The following is a 27691-nucleotide window of genomic DNA, read 5'->3' on the forward strand; positions in this document are numbered from 1 at the left end:
AGGAATTCACAAGTAAGCAGAATCTAAAAACAGACACGAGCCTTTCCGCCGATTCATTTTTTTTAATCTGAAACGTTGAAAGGAAAAACAATTCCGACACAATGGAAAAGTAAACAGACCGTTTCATCCGAGTCATATAGAACCGCAGGGTCGTTCATGTGATTATGTCGCAGCTTGAGACGTCGTGATTCAGTGTATGGATTATAACAAATGCACATTTAAACCTGGCTTTCCGCTAAAGATTATACAAAAACAAATATTGCGGCAAGAGAGAGTGGAGGAAAAAAATGTGACATTATCCCACGCAGGGGGGAAAAGAAAACGGCGGATATTATTTTATTTTTTTATATTACGGTATTATATTACGCAGCAAACATCCCACTGGTAGATCTGTGCAGTGACCGGAACTCATAGCAAGAGCGCAAACTGAAAAGGTCAGAATATCCTGAACCACTGATTCAACCCCAAGAGGCTGAGCCAATTGATTCTGTATATTTCCTGGTGACTCCACTGGCAGCAATTTAGCGCCTCGGTTCCCGGATCCACCTACCTGCTGCAGATGCAGTGGGAGGATATTTTTAGTCTTTCGGTTATTCTAAGGACACGAGAGAAGAGGTGAAAGGGGAATGTGGTACTGGGGACTGGAAAATTAATGGAAAGTTAAGTAAAGTAGTAGTAAAAACACTAAAACAACAGATCAAAACTTCTCAACCAGAGTTCCCCCAGAGGTTGCTAGGGGTTCCTTGAGCAATGAGCAATTTGTGTCTCTTAATTTGGGACTCCAATTATAATTTAGGTTATGGAATTGGACTTTTAATGCCAGAAGGAGTTGGGGTGACATCACCAAATATGATATTTTAGGCTATCTGTAAGGGTGGTAATTTCTTCCTACTAGTCAGCAACGTAATATACTGTGAGCTGTGGATAAAGAATTCATAGAAAGGGTTTCCTGAGAGCTTAAAATTATTTCAAGTGTCCTCCCATGGTAAAAGACACAGAAAGGCTGCAATAAAGAGGCTGTGGCTGGTTATCATGCTAATTAAATGGCCATTAAACTTTTAGAGATAAAGAGATCATATTTGGTGATGTCACGCCAATTCATTCTTCCAGTGAAAGTCCACCTCCAGCTTGGGTAAACATGACGCCCAGGGTTATTCATCCACATTGTTTCCACCCTGGCTGTCATGGACACACCATCTTGCCTCTGTGTCAATCACAGACTGGTCTCACATGTCATTTAGCAAAAAGTGGTGCTCATGTATTACCCCCCACTGCAAACAATTATCGTAGTGATAGTGTTGTTGTGTGCGAGCACTCTTGTAGAATGTCTAAGTTATATAAATCTGATCCATCCAATTCCTTCCTATAAGCTGCAGAGAAGAAGGGTTGTTAACTTTTCACAGGAAGCTTCAGAACCTGCACTTGTTTAGAGAAAAAACACTTGCAAGACCTCTTATTACATCATGTAAATATCCATATTTGTTTTTGTTTTTTTTTAGAGTTTGAATGCAAATAAGGCTACGTACACACATTAGATGATTCTTGCCTGATAATCGCCTCAGGGCTAGTATCGGACAAGAATCTGGTGCGTGTACGGCACTCGTCTGACGTCGTTCATGACGAGAGTGAAGAGAGTGCAGTGGGGTGCCGCCCCATCATTCTTCTCCTCTCCATAGAGCAAAACATCGCTGTCATCATTCAGTCTTTTGTCGTAGGAAAGGATCTTTCACGAATATTATTGAACGTGTGTCTATAGCCTTAAGGTATGTGTGCTTGCTATTTTGGAGGAAATGTTGAGTTGTGGGTGCTTGAAGAACTTGTAAGGCTTTGCTGTGTAAGACATAGTGGAGAGATGGTCCATTTAGATCAGTATTTCTTTTTTTTTTTTTTTTTTTTTTTTTTTAACATGAGGAACCTTTCAAATACCTTTTAGGTCTTTAGGGAACCCCTTCTATACTTAATATATACACAGCTCACAGTACATTAGTGTGGTGGTTAGTTGGAAGAATGCTTTTTACATTGCTGAAGAGTTCCCCTAGATGGCCATAGATAGCCAAAAAGTTTGATCATTGGTCTTGGTTAAACTGACCCAAGAGGCACAAACTGCTCATTGCTAAAGGAACCCCTAGAAACCTCGGTAGGAACCCTGGTTGACCGTGGGTTGATAAGGCCAACCAACAGCTAAAGATAGTAGACGCTGTACTCCAAAAAACATTTTGTATAATAAAAAATACCTACCTTAGTGCCCTATGTCTCACTATGATGGTACCATTGGCAATGATCCAGGGCAAGACTTAAGAAAGACAGGCTCAATGGCTGCTCAGCACCTCAAATCATCATTGTATTAGGTGGCGTTCACCTATACCAAATGCATTACTGCAAATGTACCTATCCTACTAACCGTACCTTCTCTGCAGCATTAAATTTGAATGATCAAACTTTAATTGGTTCCCTCCTCAGGTATCTCACTCCAAGAGTAATCCATACACATCCGGAATCTGAAACAAACAGGAGATAGCGACTTCCCTGTGTTTTTATGAACACAAATCTTATAAAGAAGATTGAAAAACATCCTTCAGCAACAAAACATATCAATCTATCTTTCCTGTTGTCACACAAGACCGTCTGATAAACACGTGTGACCATCAATGGGAAGGAGGTGAAGTGTTTGTATGGGAAGTGGATCCTCGACATTGGTCTCCGTCTACCCGGCGTCTATTTTTACACTTTTTGCTATGTAGCGCTGGGGGTCACTGCTGCATCCTTGGCTGGATACAAAATCCCTGCATGTCTACAGCTTAAAGACTTCAAAAAACAGAAGTAATGAGTGCAGAAATATTGGGGGTCCCTGAGGTTTTAGGAAGAAGACACATTCATCTTAATGCTCGGTGGAGAAAAGCAAAAAGTTTGCAAAAACACTTTAAAAAAACAAGTTTAAAACTCCTACAGGCCTGCATATACAAATTTTAAAAAAAGCCCTTCCTGCACCAGCACCAGTGGAAGGACCAGCAGCCATGTCATTGTGACCGGTAGCTTGTATACATTGCAGAGCTGGAAAGAAGAGGACTAGAAAGGAGCACTGGAGAAAATACCAGGTAATATACACCTGGAAAAACTGAAAATGCAAATACAAATAAATATTTATTTTCAATATCTGTTGCAGCGTTACGCTTTTATAGCACTATTGGTTGAAAGATCGCGGATGTGTTCTGAAAAATGCAGTTCCACCCATGTTAATTGGATGGAGGAGAGAATAATGGTCGGCGGGCCTTTACCTAGAAAGTGCTTGTGCTAATAATGGTGCTATAATGATTGGTGATAAATGTAATTAGCAGAATGTATATTTACTCTGTGGCTATTAAAGTGTTATGACACAAAAGGGCTGACAGATTTATGGCAAGTAAGTCGGGTCAAGGAAAGGATTATTTTACAATTTAAAAGGTTTAGCTGGTTAGAAAAGCTTGCCAAGTGTTTAAACTGAGCAGTCTAGGTAACGTAAAAAAGAATCCTTATGTCATTTAGATTGCTGACAGCATGGTGCATTATTAACAAATGCCATTTTATTTGCTTCTGATCTGCAGAATCTCCGGCGTTATTTAAAGTCTACTTGGAGGTGGCATGACATTTCTCACTGTGGGTTTCTGCTGGTTAATAGAAGTTCATGTGACAGGGTTTCCCCTGCACAAGGACCATCGTAGCTTATTCTAAAATCAGAATGTAATATGTATGATGAGCAATAGAATTACCAAAAACTGTAGTGCGGGTTTATCAAAAAGAAAGCCTATATACTACATTTGGAAGAAAATTGTACATTCACTCTGCATAATGCACATCCAGGTTTAGTTTCTGGGACCTCGGTTATTATAAAAAATAATCTGTTCCTTAGCTAAATACTGTGGGTCTCAATTACTACAATCTAATACTTTGTGATAAAGAACACTGGAGTGTAAGTCCACAAATACAAATGCTCATCTAAATATATCCCTCTAAACCACAAAAAGATAATTTATTTTGAGTGCACCAATGCCATGGCAAACACAGATATTTAAGTAGCTGTGACATCATCATCATTTTGCATACAAACTGTTCAGAGAACAGAGCTGTGGGAGGGGCCTAACAGGCCCATCAATTACAAGAAAGGGGGTGGATACAAGACCAGTCACCCTGAACAAGGAGAGAGAGCAACAGGAAGGTCTTGCAAATGACTGAAAGATTACCAAAGGATATCAAGAAGTAAGAAAACACGGTAGGGCTTGTAATTCTGCAGCCGAGCTGACTGCACTGCCCAATACAAAGCCACTAGGTCTGGAACAAATGGCACAAAATATGTAAATGTCGCATCAAAGTGGTTTTCAGGTAAACATTACACTGACAACTCACTCTTAAAAACAGTTGAATTTCTTTGTGAAGTGAATCTCCTGGACCTCATCAACTTTCATTAAAAGATAATTTGACTGTAAAGGAATTTTTGGCACAAGTCTGACATAAACTCTTGAACCAAAATGTTTAACACGCTAATACATCCCTAAGGAGGCAAAATATGCTGGCAAACACATAGACACAAGGATACAATATGAATGAATATAGATAATAACTGTACGAAATAACAGGACCATGGGAATTTTATGAAGCATTTGCATGAAATAAAGTTATGGAGACTTGTATGAGAAAGAGAGAAGACAATTTTAGATAATGAAACGGAAAAATCTAAGTAAATGGTCTGTGATATGAAGTTTCCGACATTGAGGAATGTTGGGGCAACAAAAAAATGATTTTTAGAAAAGGGGTCATTTGAGTATGGAAATTAAGAATTATCTTGTTAGGATAATTAGGAAAGTACCGTAGGTTGGCAGCAGTAAGAACAAAATGTAATGTTATAGGTGACTTACTGAATATAGAAGGCTGTTTAAAGTGACTCTGGGCAAATATGAAGTGGGGGCCCCAATTACGCAGAAGTCCAGGTCCCTGCACCCCTGTCATTGTGTCAGCCAAGGGTCCGGTGAAGGTGGGAGCCATGAACAATCGCCCCATCATTGTGTCAGCCGAGGGTCCGGTGAAGGTGGGAGCCATGAACAATCGCCCCATCATTGTGTCAGCCGAGGGTCTGGTGAAGGTGGGAGCCATAAAGAACTTTTAAACTCTACTCAACAAAACTGTCCCGATTTGAAGCAGAACTAAAGTGCCATGTTGGATCAGGCAGAACAATATTGCAGATTATTTAACTTTTGCAATAATCATTCCTATCTACCCGATCTCTGGAGAATTGTCAAAACTGCTGAGCTGCCATGCATGCCAGAACACCAGGCAATCCCAGCTTCCTCCACGGGACTTAATGACCTCCCATGTGCCTGCTTAGGATTTATGTCTCCCCTGTCCAGCCAAAAGAGTTGGCCGAATTCCATCTGTCGACACCTCTACGCCCGGTGTGTAGAATAATTTCTCCATGCCAAATGTTCCAATTCCTTAAGCTCGTTCATCACTACGGGACCTAGTGGGAGCAACACCCTCAACAGTATGGAAGCAGGTATTTGTCCCACCAAAAAGGTTGAGTACTTGCACTGGCCTTGGTACCTGCAGCACTGTAGGGGTGTTCACCATTCTCCCCAGCACCTTTTAGCTGGTCACACCACCCGGAACTATTCAAATAACCACCAGGCAGATTTTGGGTGGTTGCTGAAGAGTTGGGTCACAATACAGGGGATGCACCTACCTGCACAGCTCTCCAGAAAGTTATTCATAAAACTTCTTTTACAGATATCTCCTCTTTCTGATTTCTTGTGCAGACAGAACAAACTTTTCCACAGTGAAGCACGATCCAATTAGTCCAGAATAATACAAATATTTCCTTTCGCACCACTGACGAAGAGAGGTTGCAGAGTTCCTGAAACACTTCGGCTTTGGTCTTAAACTTTACAATCTAGATTTTAACACTTTAATCGCAGATCTACTTCTTTCTTCGTAACGACCCTAAAGTTGCAGGGTCACTTTAACAAAGCATGCAGAGAGCTCTGCAAATCATTGTACACACCGTTCCCATGCAAGCTACAGCCCGTTTCCACAAATCCTTAGAGAACAGATGTGAAATCTCCTGAATAGTATTGGTAGTAATTAATTTCAACTGCTCGTTACCTGGTTATCAGAGGGGGCTCCAGATTATTTTATAGAAACGGTGACATATATAATCTATACGATGAGCCATGCTCTTGTGAAACATCCCAGTAATGTGCTGGACTCAGCTCTGGGTAACATCTGGACAGATGCTAAGCAGAGTGAAATGACACTCATAATTATGAAGCTTCACTCCTCGCTCCTATTAACATCCGTGAGAGAAAACAGACACTGCCGAATGTAATTATATACCAAAGTCATAGAGATAATCGGATCAAATACTAAGCCCAGTACACCTGCTGAGGATATCAATCAATTTTTGGAGGAGGAGGAGGACTTCAAAGTGTATGTCAATGATAATGATAAACCTCCATTTGCTGCCTATTGGTCTGTTAAATGAAGGCACTGGTTTGGGAAAAAACAAAATACCTGTTGATCCTAGAAAAATGTATCTTCCTGTGGGCTCCTTATCCCTCTTGGTTATAGTGAGCCTAGATACCTCGAGGATGAAAGAACATCTACCATGTTATAAAGAGGAACAAAGTGGGAGGTTATTGTCGTCCTGTTCTAGGGTCACAATGCTGCTCCTTTATGAACACAGTATGCAGTGTTCTGCCAAGAATTTTTTTTTTTTTAACATAGATGGCAGCCCCCGTATTGTGAATTTTTTAGTAACCACCAAAAAACAGCTGGGTAGTTACTAAAAAAATGCAAGGTGGTACGCCCAGCTAAATGGGACTGGGGAGAACACCGAGTATGGTAAGAATTGTCATCCTATGCCACTGGAAGAATCACCAGATGAAAAAAAAATCATCTGATAGGTAAACTTAATGCAGCAAACACTGCTAAGCTGCAACATATCACAATTTTTATTTGTGGGTTGCAATGTGTGTTAATCCTGAAAAGAAATAGACCTCTGTGCATCTTTGTCATATTTTGGTGGATAATGGCATCCATCGGACCTCGCGAATGCCTTTCTGTAAACCGCAATCCCCGCATTTAAATCTTTAATTCTCTGCAGCGTCCTCGGATGGAGCAAGTTCTGAAGAATGCCTTAGATGACATCATGAAGATCAGTATTATAAGACGAGGCCAAACCCCCGAAGGCTCGCTAAACGCAGACTTCGTTATTAACCAGCAATTTTCTTGAAGGGGCCATATGAGTGAAATTAAAAACTAATCATAACTGCACAAATAAAAAGTATTTGGAATTGCCGATTGCATTCCGGAGAGAGCCGGGCACATTTCAGCTAATACAATATCTGTGCCGATCGCTGATAAACAACACATGAAGAATGGCACTTCAAAAAACAAAATTCCACTTTCTAATTCCTTCGCAGAATTGGCCTAAGGGTGAGACATTAAAACACATTGTAACAAGTGGGGGTTTCAAAGTTCTCAACAAATAAGAGGAAATTTTATTCTATACAGATGAGGTCTAATAATGGTGGAAGTCTAGAGGAAGAAGCCTCAAATGCTTTAAGGCTAAACTAATTGAATCATACCACTAGTAACATAACATAAAAGGTGAAACAGGATTCTGGAAGCTCTGAATAAAGAGCTTTATCACCCCTGCAGCTGATCTTTCCCCAATGTAGACTCACAATGCCTTCTTCTGTATGGTGTGGCCAGTTTGGTAGTGGCATTGCTTTACTTCCACCTGTTAGAGCCTCCAGTAAGTAAAATAGCAAGCAGCACAAAGTGAAAAAGAATTCTGAAGCTCAGGACAGAGAACTTTATTACCTGCAGCTGATCTTTCTCCATGAAATATTCACCATGCTTTGGTCTGTACAGTTTCTCTCTATGGAGGTGGCCAGTTTGGTAGTGGCAGGGCTTTACTTCCACATGTGGGAGCCTCCAGTAAAGAGAACAGTGAGCAGAAAGTGAAATAGAATGTCACATTACAGCTCTCCATTACAGATTCACCATGCTTTGTTCTCCATGGTATCTCTGTGGAGGTGGACAGTTTGGTGGTGGTAGGGCTTTACTTCCATCTTTCAGAACCTCCAGTAAGGAGTAACAGTAAGTGGCACAAAGTGAAACTGGAATTTATTAACTAATCATTCCCCATTACAGACTTGCCATGCCTTCTTCTGCACGTTGTCGCTCTGCAGAGGTGGCCAGTTTGGTAGTGGCTTTACTTCTACATGTCAGAGCCTCCAGTATTAAGAACAGTGAGCAGCATAAAGAGAAACAAAATTCTGAAGCTCAGGACAAAGGACTGTATGACCCACAGCTGATCTTCCTCCATTACAAATTTATAATGCCTTGTTCTGCATGATTTCTCTCTGTGGAGGTGGCAGTTTGGTAGCGGCGGGGCTTTACTTCCACACGTTAGTGCCCCAGCAAGGAGAACAGTTAAGAAACACAAAACTGACATCACCAAATCCCACTTCAGAACTCCTTACAGTAGCATTGCCTTAGGTTTCACACTGAAATCTGTAAGCATATACCAGGTAACAAATTGCTGTTTTGAGGAGGAATTGCAGATAAAACGTATAGTTTTATGGTACAGGCTGGAAACAAATATTTACCATAAAATTCAAGTTGACTCTGTCCATTTTAAAGCAGTTTTAGAACTGCTAAAACTTCCCCTGTTCCCCTTTTCTGTGGCAGGGTGCCCCCATCCCTTTTCTTTACTTCCTCCCTGTGACTGGGCCATCTTGGAAGTTCATTCAGTCCTGGAAAGCGCAGGGGAAGCGGAGATTACCAGGTATCCTGCATGCACACCACCAGTCCCTTTCTGCAATATTGATCTGCTTGACTGAACATTTTTAAAAGTGGACCTTTAGTCCGGTTTTAAACATTCACAGATCTCTTGAAACTAGAAGTCAGAGGTGGCAGTGCCTTGGATCTTATACTGCAGGCATACAGCTATGAGAACTGTAGTGCCTAGGTACCTTCATATACTAGAAAGCAAACTATTATCACTCAGGAGGAGTTCAAGACTTTAGGTGTATTGTTCAAATATTTTTTTTATTTAAAGGTAATTATATATTTGTTGTAACTTTAAATGCAAGCTCTATCAGCCAATATCCAATAATAGAACATTTATTTAACCTTGTAACATGTAGGTGATTATTATTACTGGAATGAGTTTAGCGTCTGTTAAAAGGCTCCCAGATGCAGTGGTGTAAGTGGTTTCATTTCTTTGGCTTAGCTTTAACACATTTTGTAACCACAAAAAGAACTCTCGGATCTTTTTTAGGAAATATTACCAACCAAAGTTTTTGTAGTTGTAATATGCTTCGGTTACCCAGCAAACACCAGCTGTGACCTCAACGGTACCAATTTTAAACATGGCTTGCTATACTAAGAAGTTAGAGGATGGTTATAAGCGCAGCAGGCGACCGTAGGCGCTTGTTATTCCACAGGAAGAGTTTATGACGAATTGAAAATACCTTGGGCAAGTGGATTTTTGGAGGAAAGGAAATAGTCAAAAGAACCCAAATTGTCCACACAGGGGTTAGGATCGTGGGCGAGTTATGTCGGAAGCCCTCAATACCACATGCGGTGATTTTTTTTTAAGTCTTCCACTGCTAAAAAAACAAGTATACGGAAGACGGATAAGAGGATTCTCTATTTTTGGCTGTATGTGGGCCATAAACCAGCAGTCTAGGGTGCAGTTAGCCATTGGGCCATAAAGTAATGATCTGTATTGCTCTATCCACTATGTAGCAAGATAGTAAACTCTGTAAAAAACTAATATTTTACAAATGCCTGTATAAAAAAAAAAAAAAAAAGGAAATCATAAAACTATGTTTTTGTTGGGGAAATCAATGCTCCTATTCCTCCGGTAAACTCAATGGACTGGTCACGCACCAGTTGTGCCTATTCAAAAGGGTTCACTGTTGCTGAAATCACTTTGTGTTATGCATATTATAACAGGAAGAGCTGAAATACACAAAGGTGGACCTGCGACATGCGTCCGAAATGATGGCAGAGAAATCTCACTGTTTTAGAAGAAGCCAGTAAAATATCCTTTTTGCTGGATGGATAAAAAACACTGTAGTGAATTTTAGAGTTTGTAATTTTTTTTTGATATTATTATTCTCTTTTGACTCCGATAGCCTAATGGGTCCATCATGAATGCCAGGGAGTCTTTTACCACTTTAAACAAAGCATCTGGCCCAACACAGGAAGACAATGAACAGTTAGTACTATGTGACCTCAGCGGCACCCTCTCTCCCCCGGACTGTAAAACCACAGTCTCATTCCTTCTGTGTAAGTGCTAATCTACAGACAGCAGCCATTGTGTCTGTGCAGTGACCCCTTCCAAATATGCTTCCTCATTAAACAGTAAGGTATGTACTGTATGTGGTGCGTACGAGGATTGTTCACCCAGTACTTTTCCAAACAATCCTACAACCGGATCAGCTGCTCTCTGTTTGCTTATATTAAACCAAGCTGCTAAATTGGGGGCGGCAGATGCTCAGTTTTTTTAAAAACCAAAATATATATAAATTGCACAAACCTCTAGGTAATCGAATAATGGCTTACATTTCCTTTTTTTTCTTGATATCTTTATAAAGATAATTCAGATGTTATAATTGCATTTATACATAATTTTGCATTCGCTATGATTAGCTCAAATTACAACCAAGTTATAATCAAATTTAGAATACCATTTACGGGTTTGGGTAAATGTAACCCGTTAATGAAGACCTAGAATTTGTTTAGGCAAAGTATTGTCATTTTCTTTAATTGAAAAACTATTTTCACCTGAGGATCATCTGATATCCTACAGTTTCTTTGCAGTCATGTCCTGTTTCTAGTGGTGTTTCCTAAATATAGGTTTTCTAATGGTGACAACGGAGGGTTACATCCATGCATAGCAGTTTGTCGTGACTAGGGAATCAGGAATGCATGTGGTTAGGTGACAACACAGGAGCTTAAATTACCGGGATGTTTGTTCATTTTACAACAGGAACTGCCCGAACATGGATTTTTTTTAGCTGCAGTCAGAATATTGAAACAGTTGGATTTTCAGCAAGAGTGGAGAAGACAGACTTCATGGTAGAAACTGGGTCAGCAAATCTGGAATTAATGTCTTAAAAGTCATTAGCTATTAGATGGCAAATGTTTTTAATCCTGAACCAGATCCATTCACGTTTTGCTGGATCACCTAAGTTCTGGCATGACAGTCTTTCTTCTCCAGTCTTGGAGAGCTTTAATAAATCAGGCCCATTGTGTCTATGGAGGAGCAGTATTGCAACTCTACAACATAATGTGTTTTAGGACCACCAAACACCTCTTCATACTCTACCTTTTTATTATAAAGCAGTAGATGTTTTACATTTCACAGAAGGTAGATAAGAAACCTGAAAAAATATTACCAATTACATCGAACAACTGTAAAGCTGCAATATATTACATTTTTATTCTTGAGTTTAGATACATTCCGTTGATGTTTTAACGTGTTGGATATCTAATGAAAGACCACTGCTTTCCACAAAGTGTGTCCACAAAACATTTGCAAATAGTGTTGGCAGGCAGGCAGAAAACATTTAATTCTACCATAATAAGTTATATTGTAGATTGGATTTCAGCACGGACAAATGCTTTAATTGTGGCGCATGAACAAAACAGAACAAGACGTTCCACAAGGTTGATGGGGTCCCTCCTGCAAAGCCATGTTCCTGTACCAACGTGACAGTGCACTGCTGATTCTAATGACTGCAGCTTCCTGATAATGGACCTCATGCAGGCGGGATAATGTCCACTCCGTAATTTGTAAATCAGTACACCGGTTGTCTCTACAAAACGCAATGCCTCCACATAGTTTAAAATTATTACAGCTGTGAGCCCAGGCTGGATTCCGCAAAGCAGCATGAGCGGGCATACAGATGAAAGAAATGTAATTCTGATCAATGTTTTTTCTCCAAGGCAAATCATCTCCCAGATTCCATGCTGTGCAAGGCATTATTAATTCTCCAATCGCTTTATTTGGGCCCATTTCTATGGGTCATGAAATGTTATTAGTACAAAGAAAACATTATGGCGTAAATTCAGCAGATTTTACTAATTATGACAAGTTTTTCCATAGGAAATAATAACAAGAAGTCTGCTAACAAAGTTCCTCCAAAGTTTAACTTAACAAAACTGACATTGGAAAGTGTGACTATAATTGATCTATTCCTGACTTGTCTTATATTTATGAACTGAACCAGGGTTCAGTGGAACTCTAGGGTTCCTCCAGAGGTTGCTGGGGGTTTCTTGAACAATGTGCCTCCAAAGTGCCTCCAAAGTCACACAAATGATCTTTTTGGCTATTACATGCTTCCCAATGGCCACTCTAATGACACTCTAATATGCTGTGAGCTGTGGGTATAGTATTTATAGAAGGGGGTCCCTAAGATCTGAAAGTTATTTTAAGAGCTCCTCCATGGCAAAAAAAGTTAGGAAAGGCTGATCCATCTGATATATATTCAGTATCTTTCCCTTGATCCCTTCATCTCTTTTCTATTTCATATCATATGCATTAACTATAGGTCTCATGTATGTTTCAATCTTATTATTGTTTCCCTTTATATTGCATTAAGTAATATAACAAGGCCCATCTGCAAAATTGCTTACATGTTGATACTGTATGGTGATTCTGATCTCAAAAAGTGTTGATTCACAATGACTTGTGTAGGTAAAAAGGTGTGACCTGGTGAAGAATGTTTTCATCCACGTGAATATCCTGAAGTACTGGCCCGCTGTTTCATGAGTCAGGCTCACATGCTGCAAAAAAATATAAACTCCTCAACCACAGGGCAATTTCCTGGTGCTCATGGAGGACAGTCCATCTCAGCTATACAGATTTGCAGGAAGGTGGTGATGACTAACCCGATAAATGGTTCTTATCTCTATACTTCTCACTTTTCTACATAAAGACATTAAACAGAATCTCTCTTTAATGTTTCTGCTTTCTATCAAGCCTCAAAAACCACAACCAGTGCCGAGTAGGTTTTCATCATAACATCTGGCAGGCAAGGCAATTAGAGGTCATCTGCATCCAAAACTAAACTTTTTAAAGTTCCATAGATGCCAGTAACTTGAATCATGTGTGTTGGCATTCCCCAAATAGTCTTTGGAGAACATAACACCAACTCTAGGGAAGGTAAAAAAAAATTCAACAAAATGCATCAAATCCCTGTTGCAAAAGTTGGTGGGTCAGGCAAGGATGCAAAGATATTCACCTATTCTGAAGCATCCAAAAAGTGATAATCTGGGGAGGAGCTGGGCTTTACAATAATTAAAAACAAATTGGAGAAAACACTAGAAGAATAAGGGGCCCAGCAATGTGAGGATGGCCCTCTTTCAATATTATTACAAAGCTGATCCAAAGCCTGGGTCCAAGTCAAATATTGATATGGAATTTTATTAAAAAAGTTTTATCGTCTTCTGAACTTTGCGTAAATTTGTGTTGGCTCCATTAAAAAACCTTCCTGTAAATGAAATCGTTGACAACGTGCTGGCAGCCAGACCGACCGGGTCACATTCAAGGCAGGAAAATATTTAGAACCGCGCCGGCTTTTTCCCGACTGCCCGGAAAGTTAAGGCGGATTTTCGGTGGGAATTTTGCAGTCCAAGGGAGGCCAATGTTACGCTGCAAGGAATTCTTCAAAAGAAACAAAAGGAATTTATCTTATTTCTCACTTCTTGAAGCGTCTTTACACCAATAAAGTATTTAGGGGAACCAATAAAAATATCAGATAGATAGATAGATAGATGGGGCAGCACGGTGGCTCAGGAGTTAGCACTCTTGCCTTTGCAGCGCTAGGTCCCAGGTTTGAATCTCGGCCAGGACATTATCTGCATGGAGTTTACAGGTTCTCCCCGGGTTTGGGTGGGTTTCCTCCGGGTACTCCGGTTTTCTCTCACATCCCAAAAACATACAGTAAGGTTAATTGGCTTCCCCTCAAAATTGAACTTAGACTACATTATTGATATATGACTATGGTAGGGCTTGTGAGCTCCTTTGAGGGACACTTAGTGACACGACTATCGACTTTGTACAGCGATGCGCAATATGATGGCGCTATAAAAATATGGTGTAATAATAATAATGATAGATAGATAGATAGATAGATAGATAGATAGATAGATAGATAGATAGATAGATAGAAAATTGTTGAATGAATGCCATGAAGAATGACAGCAGTTCTGAAGGCAAAGGGGGTCCAACCTGGTACTAGCAAGGTATACCTAATAAAGTGGCCAGTACATGAAGATAGAATAAATGATTTATAGAAAGATGGATGCATGGATGGAGGGATAGACATCACATTGTTGAAACTTTGCCAAGAAAAATGATTGCAGTTCTGAGGGCAAAGGGGGTCCATCCCGACACCATGTGTTTTTGTCCGGTTTTACAGCAGATCTTTGTTGAAGTGGAAGACAAACATTTATCTGTTTTTTTTTTTTTTTTGCAGCAACCCTTTTTAGGTTTTTTTAGGTTAACAAGCCTGGCATTTTCTGAAAACTTTCCAAAGTAAGTCCACTTAACAAATTACATAGCAGCCCTTCATAATTGCTGCCATTGTTCTAATTTCCCAATTTAGAACGGGGTAATGCCATTCTGAGAAGGCACAATGCTTTCCTGCAACAAAGTCCCAGCTCAGAAGATTAGAATATTATGATCTGGTAATGGGATTTGAGTCGGTAGTCATACAGTATGCATGGATGGATAAAGGGACGTGTAATATGCAGATTTACCACCCGGAGTAAGACACAAATCAAATACACTTCTGGCACTGAGTGGAGTGGCCCCTTACAGGCACTCAGAGTTACACAATCAGTTTCTGTACTGTATATCTGTAGTAAATATAACCATATCCCCCCTCCTCCTCCTTTACATTTACTGAAAGCCACCTTTACTCCAAATACAGCATGTCACAGGAGATTACAAAGAAATAAAAGTCAGATATTCTTCCTAATAAAGCGAGGAATGCTGGTAAATCAGGATTATGTCAGAAGTCCAGCTATATGTTCAGCTGATAAATTGATTTATAGTGAAAATAACCCACATGTAGGGGTTTGTGCAGTCCAATGGGCTTTGCATGTAAAAAAAAAAACAGAAGCAGAAAAACGGACATCAACGTAAAACAATCAACGAGACAAAAATACCAACAGAATACTGAGATAGATGGCTTGCATTCAAAAGTTCCAGCAATCTGGAGAGGATGACCAATATAACCTGAGACTCTCTCCCGAGTTTCTTTAAGGTATAGATGCCATGGCTAGATCATCATAGTATGCCGGATTTTGATTCCAAGTCATTATACCTATGATTATTGGATAAACTTTATAAACTAAAGTTTATAAGCGATACTACAGAACACGTACCCTTTTTTTCCTATTTTTTTCTCGGTTTGTGTTTTATATTTATACCCCTGTATGTTGTTGGATTTGTTTGTACTAAACTAGGGGTGTTTCCACTAGATGATATGTTCTGTTTTTTTGCTTGTTTTCTTTTGTTATTGTATTTCATTTTATTTTTAATGATTTTTTTCAATTTTTTGTACAAAAAAATATGTGTTATATTTATGAAAAAAAATTCCTGTTACCATTTGCCGACAAAGAAAGAAGTTTGGTAATTTTGTATAACACATGACTAGCATAACAGAAAGACCACAAGATGACAATGGCCCAGAAATGCCAAGGTGAATCAGAGTACATCTGTCCGTGGTCAGGTGAAAATTAAAATAAAGGTCACAGGAACTTTATTGCAACTATTTGCCTACCTAACTGCTGGAAGAGGAGTGCCACGCTTGTTCCCGTTACTGGCAGGCTGTCGTACAGAGGGGTCTGGATCAGCTGGCGATCTCCGGCACCCAGTGAAAAGAGTTTCTGTAAAGAAAAAAAAGGGTGATTGTCACTGATAGAGCTCCTTTATGTGAGATAAACGTTAATGAAATTATATATACACACACAAATAATGCAACACAGATCAATAGTAAGAATACAGGTTTGTAGTCGGAAAGCATTAGGTTTGTTTTTTATTTCCGCCAGCAGGACATACTTATACTTGTTCTGCTCTCTGCCACTCCAATTGGTGCTGCAACCCAAAAGAAATACCCGTTACCTTGGGATATGGGGCAGCATATGACATTGTTAAGCCAATCGGCACTCTCATGGGGAAATACATAGCCCAGTGTGAGGGCCCGATGATTTTGTAGCTTACACACATCTTTACTTTTCGCCAAGGTTTGTAATAAAGGAAATTGTAATGTCTTAAGGTCTTAGAAACAACAAAATTAAATAAAAAGTGAACAGTTAATTGATGGAACTGCCAGTTCAGCCTGCCCTTTCTTTCCATCTGCAGGCTACTATTAGCCCTTATCTGTGATGGAAAACCTTACCAACCAAATGAGGAGGTGCAGAACATTAGGCGGAAGACTTGAAACCAGACATTCTCAAGACACGTTATGGTAAAAGTAGTTGCACATTGACCATTGTGTTAATTATGGAGTGAGGGATAAGACATCTGTGTTCCAAAACACTTAAGCCAATTCAACTGGCTATAAAAAATGAAAAAATGTTTATTAGAGAAAGCAGAAAAAGACAGTAAATCTTGGTAACCTGCATGTAAGTGGAGTATGCATCCAATGTACAGGATCATTACTCACTGTGTACAGTTATTACACAGCTCGCTGCATTTTATTATGCCCTGTAGTTTAGCAGGAAGGATAAACACGTGAGTACAGATTTACCCTCAGAGATAATAAACAGGTTCAAGCCTCTAGACAAGTCAGGAATGAATGAAAAATGCTTGTTACAATCAAACAGCTGAAGACACGACTTAAACAGATTTACCAAGAGTGATTTAACTACAAAAAGAATATGCGCAGAGGCAAAGGCTATCCATTACTACTTGTCAAGACCAGGGCTCGGTCCGGCCTCCGCGCCACGAGCGGGGCTCGGTCCGGCCTCCGCGCCACGAGCGGGGCTCGGTCCGGCCTCCGCGCCACGAGCGGGGCTCGGTCCGGCCTCCGCGCCAAGAGCGGGGCTCGGTCCGGCCTCCGCGCCACGAGCGGGGCTTGGTAAAGCCCAGATCAGTGCACCTAAACAAAAAAAAAAAAATATTTATCAATGGGGTGGAACAGTGAAACATGAGTAAATGTAACCAAAGGAACACATAGTAGATACTGACAAACCAGCAGAAACTAAAAACTAAGGATGACACAGCAAATAAATAGGAGGATATTAGATTACAACACAATACATAAGGACATGATCTCTTCCATCCAGCACAAGCTGCAATACCCACTAATCAAATTGAAATAAACTTTATTGGCCTTCATATTCACACTTCAACAAGTACATTTTTATTTATAGGCTGTGAAATTTTGCTGGCAATGCGTGCAGTACATCCACGTGTACAGTAACACGCAGCAACCCCTATCCAGAGAATGTTTCCACTGCAATTGAAGGTAGTATTCTGGTTTAAAATGAGAACCGAACATCCGTAAATAAAACCGATAATATTCTCACAACCTTTCCAGTTAATGGAAGCGTCCTTGTGAATTACAGGAAATAGTTTGGATGAATGGAAAAATTTTTAGATGTTAAAATGAAATTGCTACAACAGTGGACGTAGTGGCCCAACTTGGAGATGTCTGTTCATCCACAGGAACCACAGTGCAGACACTGCTGAGTGAAGGTTCTGGTTCAATGTTGGCACGATCACATGGAAATGAATGTGCTAATGCTTGAGGAACCTTTAGGTAAACTCTGAAGGGTCATTAGTGTTTCACAGGATACCTGGTTGAGAGGGGCTGATCTATTTGGTTGCCTTTTCTTGAAATCACAGTGCTAGTGTCTACACAGTACCAAATCAGCTACATGGTGGCCAGGTCTACATTCCCTGGCTGCCATGCAGAACTGGTAGGCCAAAACTGGCCAACATACAGAACTAGAACTGGTAATGGCATAATTATGCATGTCGCACAACCAGTGAGAATGTTACGGTCGATGTACTATAAAACGGAAACCACCCAGTAGTTATAATAGTAGTATATTGCACAAATTAAATTGTTAACATATTCTGGATGTTCTTATGAATGGGGAATGCCTGGGTCTTCCGCAACTGCAAGCAATCTCTGTCGAGGGCACTGCAATGGACAATATGAAACATGGCATTGCCAAATGTGCCAGATGAATGATGCACTTATTTTCCCAGTAGTAAACATACCACCATCATCCCTCCTATCTTGCTGGAAAGACTGTACAGTGCACAGATCAGAGGATACCACGTGACCAAATACTGTCTGTAGGGAAATAAAATAGCTTACATTGCAAAATGTGGGAGGGTAGATTACTATGAAATATTCACTATGCACCTTTCGTGGAATTTAGCTTTCATCCAACTGTTGTGTAACTTTGGCAGTGTGTAAGAGGGAATTCCTTAGGTCGCTGCCTCGGAAGTGAAGCATTGTAGTGGAAAATGAAGAATGCTAATATAGCTACCGATATATCTAAATTGTTCCTTAATTTAATTACCTGCATCTCTAGGAAAACACACTCTCATCAGACAGGAATGTATTGATGGTTTTGTGATAAGAACATGTAGGAGGCTTGCAATAGCACAACTTGGATACTCAACACAAGGGAACATAGTGAAACAGACACTATGCAACGGTCAAAAATAAAACACATATAGGGGGTAACCGTGTTTCTCTGTCATTATGGCGTTTCTATTTGACTTTAAAAGCTTCAGAAATGGCAATGTTGGCAATGTTCTTGCTGTCAGTGGGCATCAGCTGGATTATATAGGTCACCAATAAATTGCCCACACAGGCATCCATTATTGACTAAGACAGGCAACCTATTTTAAAAGATGGTAGTGCTCAATGGGCCCTTGACAACAACCTTTAAAAATACTGTATGTCAGTGTTTCTCATCCGGGGTTCCTCCAGAGGTTGCTAAAGGTTCCTTGAGCATTGAGCAGTTTGTCCCTTTTTAGGTGTAAGTGACAACAATGAATTTTTTGGCTAGCTGTAAGGGTGATATTCTTCCCAATGGCCAGCAGTGTAAGAGGGATTCTTGCCATTGACCACCATGCTAATAAATTGTAAGCTGTGGATATAGTGATTATAGGAGGGGTTCCCTAAGACCTGAAAGTTACTTTTAGGGCCCTTAAAAGTAGGTTGAGAAAGGCTGCTGTATTTTACCAAAGTTTCTATGGAATGTTAGTGATCTACTAGTTGCTGTGCTCAACCCAGAAATTTTTTTAAGCCGGGTGGTAAGAAATTTTAGGTGGGTGGCAGCCCCTGTATTGTGACCAAACTCTTTGGTAACCACCCAAAAACAGCCGGGTGGGTGCTGAAAAGTGCCAGGTGGTGCGCCCAGCTAAAAGTGCCTGGGGAGAACCCTGTAGTTGGATGTTTAGGATAGAGGGGTTATTTGTTCTCTATATAAATTTCAGTGCTATCACCTTAAACATGACAACCCAAACCTTATACACCATTGTGACTTCAACATCATGATTTTATCTTGTTCTCAGCTGAAATCAATGAGATGATCCATAACGTACCAATGCAAGATAAAGCACTGATAGCACTGATAAAGTGCAAAACCTGAGCAAGTCTTAAGCTGCGTACACACTGCCAATTTTTGTCGTTGGAAAGGATCTTTCACGATCCTTTCCAACGACAAGGGAGTGCACGATGCATGAACGGTGCTGTACTTGGCCTTCTTTCAGGTTCAGAGTCATCAACTACCTTAACAGAGCGGGTCAGGTCAGGTCTGGATGACGTGTCTCCTGCACATGTGCATGGGACCTACTTCTTCCTGGCATGGAATTGAGCCAAGAAGCCGTGCTAAACTGCTCATGAATGGCCCAGTGTTCAGGAATGAAAAAAAAAGCTGACAGGTAGAGAGCAATTTGAGGGAAGAGAGTCTGTTATATATATGAAGAAGAAAAAATACGGCATGTGGGCAAATAATGTAATCCAGAGTTTTAAGTACGCTTTCCATAAAAGCTTTTGTGCCTGAAGTTCACGTTTGTGGCTGTGATCAGTGTCCATACCCAGGAAACTAAGCACAGATATTTCACAGCTCATCTCCTTGCAGGACTGAAGAAACTTTAAAACAAGAGTAATCAAATGCAACACACAGTTCTATATAACAGAGACCAGGTTAATTAATCAGGATAAAGCATTTTATATCTTTGCAGTTATGTACCTGGGACCCTCCAGCAGATGGAATGATGCATGTCACTAGATTAGCGACCAGATTCTCCAGAGACACATTCAGATTGTCCACATAGACGGTGTAGATCAGCCCCAGACAGGCCTGAAAAAGAAACATAAATAATCAGGTGAATAGTGACAACCGTACATTACAAACTACGAACCTTACTCTGTACGAGTGAAAGAATAGAGGGGTGTCACCTCCAAACTGCATACTGGATGAAACAGGAGCAGCGGAATACTAATCAGTCTGCCCGCTCCACTTTCACCTGTTGGCATATGTGTAAGCAGTGTAGCCTGATAGGCTAAGGATTGGGGGAGGGACTAGTTACTAAAATGTTAACGTGCAGGAGATGGCACCTGCATTTAAGTGGTCTTCTCAGCCCCTTTTAGTTGGGAAGATCACCCGGCACTTTTCAGTAACCATCCGGCTGTTTTTGGGTGGTTATTGAAAAGTTGGGTCACAATAAAGGGGTCGTCACCTGCCTACAGCTTCTTTGTGCCTTAAAAAATTATAATACTGCATTTATTTATTTTTTTCACCCTTTTAACCTAGCAATCTTTCTAGTATTATACATTCTATCATGGAATGACAATACTTACTCACTGCACACTCACTCACCTACTATAAATCTGTCAGCTCTGTTGTGTTATGACACATTAATAGCCACAGAACAAATACATATTTTGCAGATAATATACATTTATTATTCATTATGCAACCATGAATAGCACAAACTATTCTAGTTAGTTTCCAGGTATGGCAGAATCAACAGGTACATTTTGCACAGACATGACAAAAGGTTTCCAATGGAATACTTAACAAGCCAAAAAAGTAGTAAATAGAATAATTAATTGCTTGGTATGCATACATTTTAAAAGGATTGCTCTAAGTTTTATATCTGCCCTCTAGGCATTCCTTCACAGTTGTGCAGCTTCTCTCCTGTGCTGAAATCTCTGCATACTTTAATGTACAGCGCTGTGTAATATGTTGGCGCTATATAAATCCTGTTTATTAATAATAATATTAATACTGTGAGCTTCTCAAAATGTGCAGCAAGTCAGATAGAAACAGCCTCGTCTCCTGGTTGGAGGATATCCAGTATCATCAAGCCCTTTCCCCATATTTAAATAAAGGTAAAGTAAATAATTTCCAATAGTAAATACATTTAATAATAAATAATTTTTAAAAAATGTAATAAATAAATTGGAAAGTATTTTCTAATGATTACATAACTTAGGTTTAGTGTTTGTATATGCATATGTGCACATTTGAGGTTAGACCTACCTCCATCAACCATTCAGTTGTATCCCTAAGCCATTCTTTGAGAGATATCAATTTATCAATTGCGAGTTGTAGGACTTATTATGTAAGTAAGGCTGGGTCTACACAGATGTTTTTAAAAACGCATGTAAACGTTCCTAATGCAAATTATGCACTTTTATTGACGTTTTAAAGCTTGCCTTTAAAACGCTGGAAATGCCTATGCCGTGTTTTGTTTTTTATAATTATTCATACATAGAAATGTTTTTCTTCATTGGTAAATTATTAAAAGTAATATTGCGTCTTTTAATATTGTGTTCCTGATGAAGTGATATATGTGTCTGCGAAACGCGTCGAACAAGGATTGATTGAGATTATAAAAAAAAGTAAATTGTTGTATCAAAATTTTGGAAACAATTTTTTATTTATGTACAATAAACATTAGTTTTAACAGTAATACATGTATAGTCAATTGTTTAATGCCTTAATAGTTTTGCTATTTGCTATTTTCAATAGTTTCCAATAATTTCCTATTATAAATTACTTATTATTATTACTATTATTATTATTATTAATAATAAACAGGATTTTTTATAGCGCCAACATATTACACAGCGCTGTACATTAAATAGGGGTTGCAAATGACAAACAAATACAGACCGTGACACTGGAGGAGCCTGCCCCAAAGAGCTTACAATCTAGCAGGTGGGGGAATTACCACAAAATAGGAGCACACTTATAAAATGTTAAACAGTTGTAGAAAATGTACCTAAATTAGGCAGATTCAAATCTGAATAATGAATTTTTGTGGGTTGTGTTTCCCAAAAACATTGGTGTGACAAATCTGGTCTCCTGTACAATCCCACAATGCACCTGAACGCCTGTCAGTGCAAAATAACAGAATGAATGAGTTTACATATGTTGAGCACCTGTTCTAAACCGCATACAGCCGTGTCCCATTGCAAGCCAGCGAGCGTGGAACGTCATGAAGGAATCTGCAAACTTGTTCGGGGAAACGCTAAATAATATTAAAGTGATCCATCTATTTGCTTTCTAATTCAAAAGCTCAGATTGAAAACAGATGGCTATTGCATGAACGCTGTGATAAAAAGTGACAGTGAAGAGAAAGACCAGATGTGAGGGAGTTCAAGGGAAAATCCACTCTTGTTAAAATTCAATGTAACATTTATAATTGCTATAGGAGACGTTCTGTAATTGATTATTGAAATTATGTTTCCATTTTATTTGGGCTCAAGATGTAATTTCTTATAACTGCCAAATTAATTAAAAGTGAAGTTTCATCTGCTTATATTTTGTGTTCATTGGTTGCTCCTGTCCATCCTCATCTAAATGCAAATTTTTAATAAAACTATTCTCTTTTTATTCTTTCCCTTATATTATGGATCCAATGATGGTATCACTGGATATATGAGCTTCTCTGTACAATGCAGATCATAGCCAATGGATGGGATTTGTATAGAGATAAGTCAGCACCTTCATCCCTGCACAGGCATCTGATGGACATCGGAGAAATGTAGATCATGATTATTTCCAGTGACAGATGGATAAATGAGCGCTGTACACACAGCGCAGTTCTACTCTACGTATGAAGAATGAGAGAGTTGCACCTGCTGTGCTCTCCTCCATAAGAGTGAACAGCGGTTGTTCATCAATCTGCTGTAATGGCCCGATGAACAACATCAGGTGACCGCCGTACACACGTCAGAGAAGTGTGTTTTTTTTTTTTTTGTTTGCATGCTGACAACCCCCAAAGTAACAACCACATGGGATAAAATTCAATGAATGAAATGGGTAGAGGACAATAAGACAAGGAAGGAGAGGACTAGATAATGTTAAGACATCCCCCAGCCAGGAAAGAAGAAAATCTCTGATTTGCTGCTGCTTCTAATGCACATTGGGTTTGATTTATTAAAGATCTACAACACTAGGGAGGATAGACTAGTATGGGAGAACCTGGGTGATCCAGCAAACTAGTAATGGATATGGTCCAGGACTGAAAATATTTGCAAATTATTAGCAAATGATTTTTTGATAGGTTTGATGGATCACCAAGGTTCTCCCATGATAGTCTATCTTTTCCAGACATGTGGAGCTTTAGTAAATCAGGTCCAATGTGAAGAGCTCACAGTGTGCAGTGAAATTTAAGTGAACAATTTCAGTACAAGAATAGGAAGTGGTTAAGACCTTTTTGTTCTACAGATAACAGAGTAAGTAAGGGAATATCCCTTCAAAAACAAAGGAATATCTCTTCTTAGATGTTCTAATGAATAGATAACCTTTGGATTTGGATATAGAAAATGGATAAGATTTCCAAACTTTAGTGTAATAATAAAGCTGTCTCCCTAGAAATTTTGTCCAAAATTTTCTAGTTAGTGGCTAGGTTGCATTCTCAGAATTATCGCAAATCTCTAGTGAATCCATACGTTGTACTCCAGTAATGTCACCTGGTTCTAAGGAAACAATAGGCTGCATTATTATTAATGTCACCAATGTCTGTTAAATAGATAATCTGCATTCTCACGATATATTTGGTGTTAGCAAATGGTTAGGCTACATTCTTATTTGGCAACACTGGTCTATAATGGTTGGATAAGTTGTATTCTCAATAATGCAATCTGCCTCAAGAGAATGAAAACGCTTACATAGGTAATGCTCAATATTTTCATAAACATACAAAATCACTGCTTCCCGAACACAAAAACATATACAATGTTTTACAATTCATTATTCTTTTAATTGAAGGGACAAAAAAGCACATGGTAAAAAAAAATGTAAAGCAAATACCAGTAGACATCCAGCCATGACTCCAGACGTGATCTGGTTAATAAGGACCCATTTGCAGATGAATAGATATATGACTCTAGTAAGATTTATTGGTATTTAAAAGTCTGGAATGAGTCTGGAGAGATTTATTGGTGTCTCAGCTTAGAGCAGAACTAAATGGTCTTTGTTGCTGCATGGTTGGTTTGATCTCTATGGATCAGGTCCTTCTTGCTGCCCTCTTCTGACAAGGAGGAATAATTCACATTTAATACGGCCATGTCCCTCTTGACAGGACAGTATGTTAGGAGTAGCAGTGAGTTGTGTAATTTACTGGGAAGGGAGAACAGACAGTGTTTTATCTGTTCCATGTACAGTACAGATCTAATTTATTATGTACACATAGGCACTTAGGAAATATATGGGACATAAACTGTGTACAAAGCTAAAAATCTTGGGAATGGCCAAGCTGGCCTAAGGCACAGAAGTTCCACTGGGAACTGATTACTACTATATATATATATATATATATATATATATATATATATATATATAAATTAAAGTTATGACTCCAGAGTATCTTCTATGTTTACAGTTTCTCCCTGGCAGCAAACGTTCAGTGCCCAACACTCAGACAATTGGATTATAGGACAAGAGTATAATTTAGATTCAGCTATGACATAGTAAGGGGATGGAAATAAAATAACTAACACATCCCTATTAATGGTAAAGGTTATAGCAACCCAATACACTTGATAGGAGTAACATAGCAGGATTTTGTAGTTAGAAAAAACAGAAGGCTCTCATTAATGTGCAATATCCTGCAATTTCTAGCATATTTTGGTTTAGGTGTATTCTGGTTGACCACCCGAGCAGCAAGGTTCCCTTTTCCGAAAGTAGGCAATCTTTATTATTCTATAATACGGCAAATATGTCTCTGTTGCATCATTCCCTACAATATATTACAGTGAGCCCAAGGAAAGGTAGTCCATGATGGTCTGGGCTCATAGGTATGCATTGAATGATGCTGGCCATTATCTAACTTAAGCGGTGCTTGAGCATAGGGGAGTGTGCACGGGGGAACATATTGCTTACCAACCTTTTCACTCCCTTTAAAGCAGAATTATAGCTAAAACAACTTAAATGAAAACATCCCATTCAACACCTTTGTTTTAGAAAATTAATTTATTTACTATTGCACAAAATAATGCCCAAAACCAAAACTGAACCCAAGACTGAAGGCCAGAGCAGGGCTTTACCATTAAGTCCCCAGAGCAGTATAAAACAAATGATCCTCATTACTAGTTAAACATTCTATGTTTTGTTTTAGTTTTTTTTGGTGGCCTATAACTTTCATATCATATTTGTATAACTTTGGTAGGCCACAAGCTGGTCTCATTCTGTGAAAATTCTACAGCTCTGAAATCTTCAACTATACCACTTACTAATCTGCCCGCTGGGGTCGGAGTTAATATGGGTGTAATATATCTCCCCAGTGCATCAAACACGTCTTGTCTAATGACTGTGAAATATGTTACTTGGTAAGCACTACAAATCCTTGTAATGATGGGGCCTTACACAGATAACACTGTAATACATTATAGGGATTTCAGGCTCAAGAGACAAACAGGGTGGTAAAACGGTGAAACCAGAGCCTTCACATAGCGGAATTCAGTGTGAAGGGCGAGCTTCCCTCATTACCAAATGCTCTGGAGGGTCATATGGAATTCCCATAGGTATGAAGCAGGATTTTCATTGTTATGAGCAATACCACACATTAATTATCTAGCACTCAAGAGAGGATAATGAAATCTTTTCCCACGTTTTTATAAATATAAAATGTCATATCTCTTAATTTACACAGATAAAATGTTGGCCCATCCAAATGGGATATTTGAGGTTTTTAACACTTTATTATGAAGGATGTTCTTTGTGCTTTTCATATGTAAGGGTGTACAAAGAATCCTCTTAATCTGCCACTCGTTTTATCAGTGTCGGACTTCTGGTCAGTCACAGAGTGTCATGTGCGATCTGCGTCAGGTAAAGATTATTGGGGTGAAAATTCTCTGGCACACAAGCAAAATTAGTGTCATGGCCATCTGGACAACTATGTATCCTAGGGGATATCGGACGGATAAAGACGTATCATTTATTTTGGGTTTTTTTGCAATTACATGTCCCGCTGAGCATATATCATACCATACCAGTGTTTTCCCCAGTTGGGTGCACCACCTGGCACTTTCCAGTAACAACCTGGCTGTTTTTGAGTGGTCAAAGAAAAGTTGGGTCACAATAGAGCTGTTGACTGGCCTACAGCTTCTTCGCACCCAGCTTTAAAATATTTCTAGGGTGAATACTGCAAACTATATATCTTGATCACCCTGACTGCCACTTGATCACCAATGAATTTTTGTCAAGTGGAGAATGTGATAGGCCACTATGGGGGCCGCTGCTGTTCCTTCAAACAACCTTTTGCCACATTTGCAGCCGTTTACTACTTGAAAACCTATGGCACGTTATATTCTCTTGGTTTTATAGTTTTGTTTTCTTTTTATGTCTCATTAATGCTTGGTAAATATGTATCAGACCAACACCTCTTTGATTGTATTACCCCGATTGGTGTTTGTTCAGTCTGTTTTTGTTTTGAAAATACAAAGTTAATAATAAAAAAAAAAAAATATGTATGGCAGTTACCCCATTCAACCTGTCTGCCCCTTTATAACCGTGGCAATTAAAAAGTGTTGGTCAGGTTTCTATATTCAAAAAATATTTTCATGATATTGGATAAAACATTTTTCTGTTCTCCACTTTTTTTTCTGATTTCCTGTTCATCAAAGTAGGCCCTTGGCATTGCCAGGTGTCAAGAGCCAAGTCTTAGAGGAAGTAGTGACATTATGCCGCCATGTTGCGTTGCTCGGGCATAGTAGTTCGCTGCTATGCTGTCTCATGGATGAAGTCACATGTGCAGGAAAACCATGTAGTACTGAGTGTTTTGCATCGGCTAAGGTGGAGATGGGAGAAATGAGGGATCCATGGAGAGTTGAGTATCCGTAGGCCTAGGGGGTCTTCTCACAGACACCATCACTTCCCCTTTGTTTGAGAGAAGATAAAGTGTTTCTTTAAATTCAGGGTTGACGTAGGCTTGACATCAGTATTTCTCAACCAGGGTCCTGTAGAATCCCAGGGTTCCTCCAGGGGTTGCTAGGGGTTCCTTGAGCAATGTTTGCCTATCAGGTCAGTTTAGGTGACTTCAATGATCTTTTTGGTTATCTCTAGGGGGCATTCTTTTCAATGGCCAGCAATGTAAGAGGAATTCTTGCCATTGACCACCTTGCTAATGTAATATGAAGTTCAGATA

The 27691-nt window shown here is 39.4% G+C and overlaps 1 protein-coding gene across 1 annotated transcript in view; it reads right to left on the minus strand.

The window, feature by feature from the left end:
- The window catches only part of SBF2 (SET binding factor 2), a 244611-nt gene that overhangs the window by 93863 nt on the left and 123057 nt on the right, over positions 1-27691 (minus strand). The window contains exons 4-5 of the mRNA XM_072421567.1: positions 20281-20391; positions 15840-15945 (exon numbers count right to left, since the gene is read on the minus strand). Coding sequence (XP_072277668.1) covers positions 15840-15945; positions 20281-20391 — 217 coding nt within the window. The remainder of the gene's footprint in view (positions 1-15839; positions 15946-20280; positions 20392-27691) is intronic.

Source organism: Pyxicephalus adspersus, chromosome 9 (assembly GCF_032062135.1).
Source record: "Pyxicephalus adspersus chromosome 9, UCB_Pads_2.0, whole genome shotgun sequence".
NCBI classification, from domain to species: domain Eukaryota; kingdom Metazoa; phylum Chordata; class Amphibia; order Anura; family Pyxicephalidae; genus Pyxicephalus; species Pyxicephalus adspersus.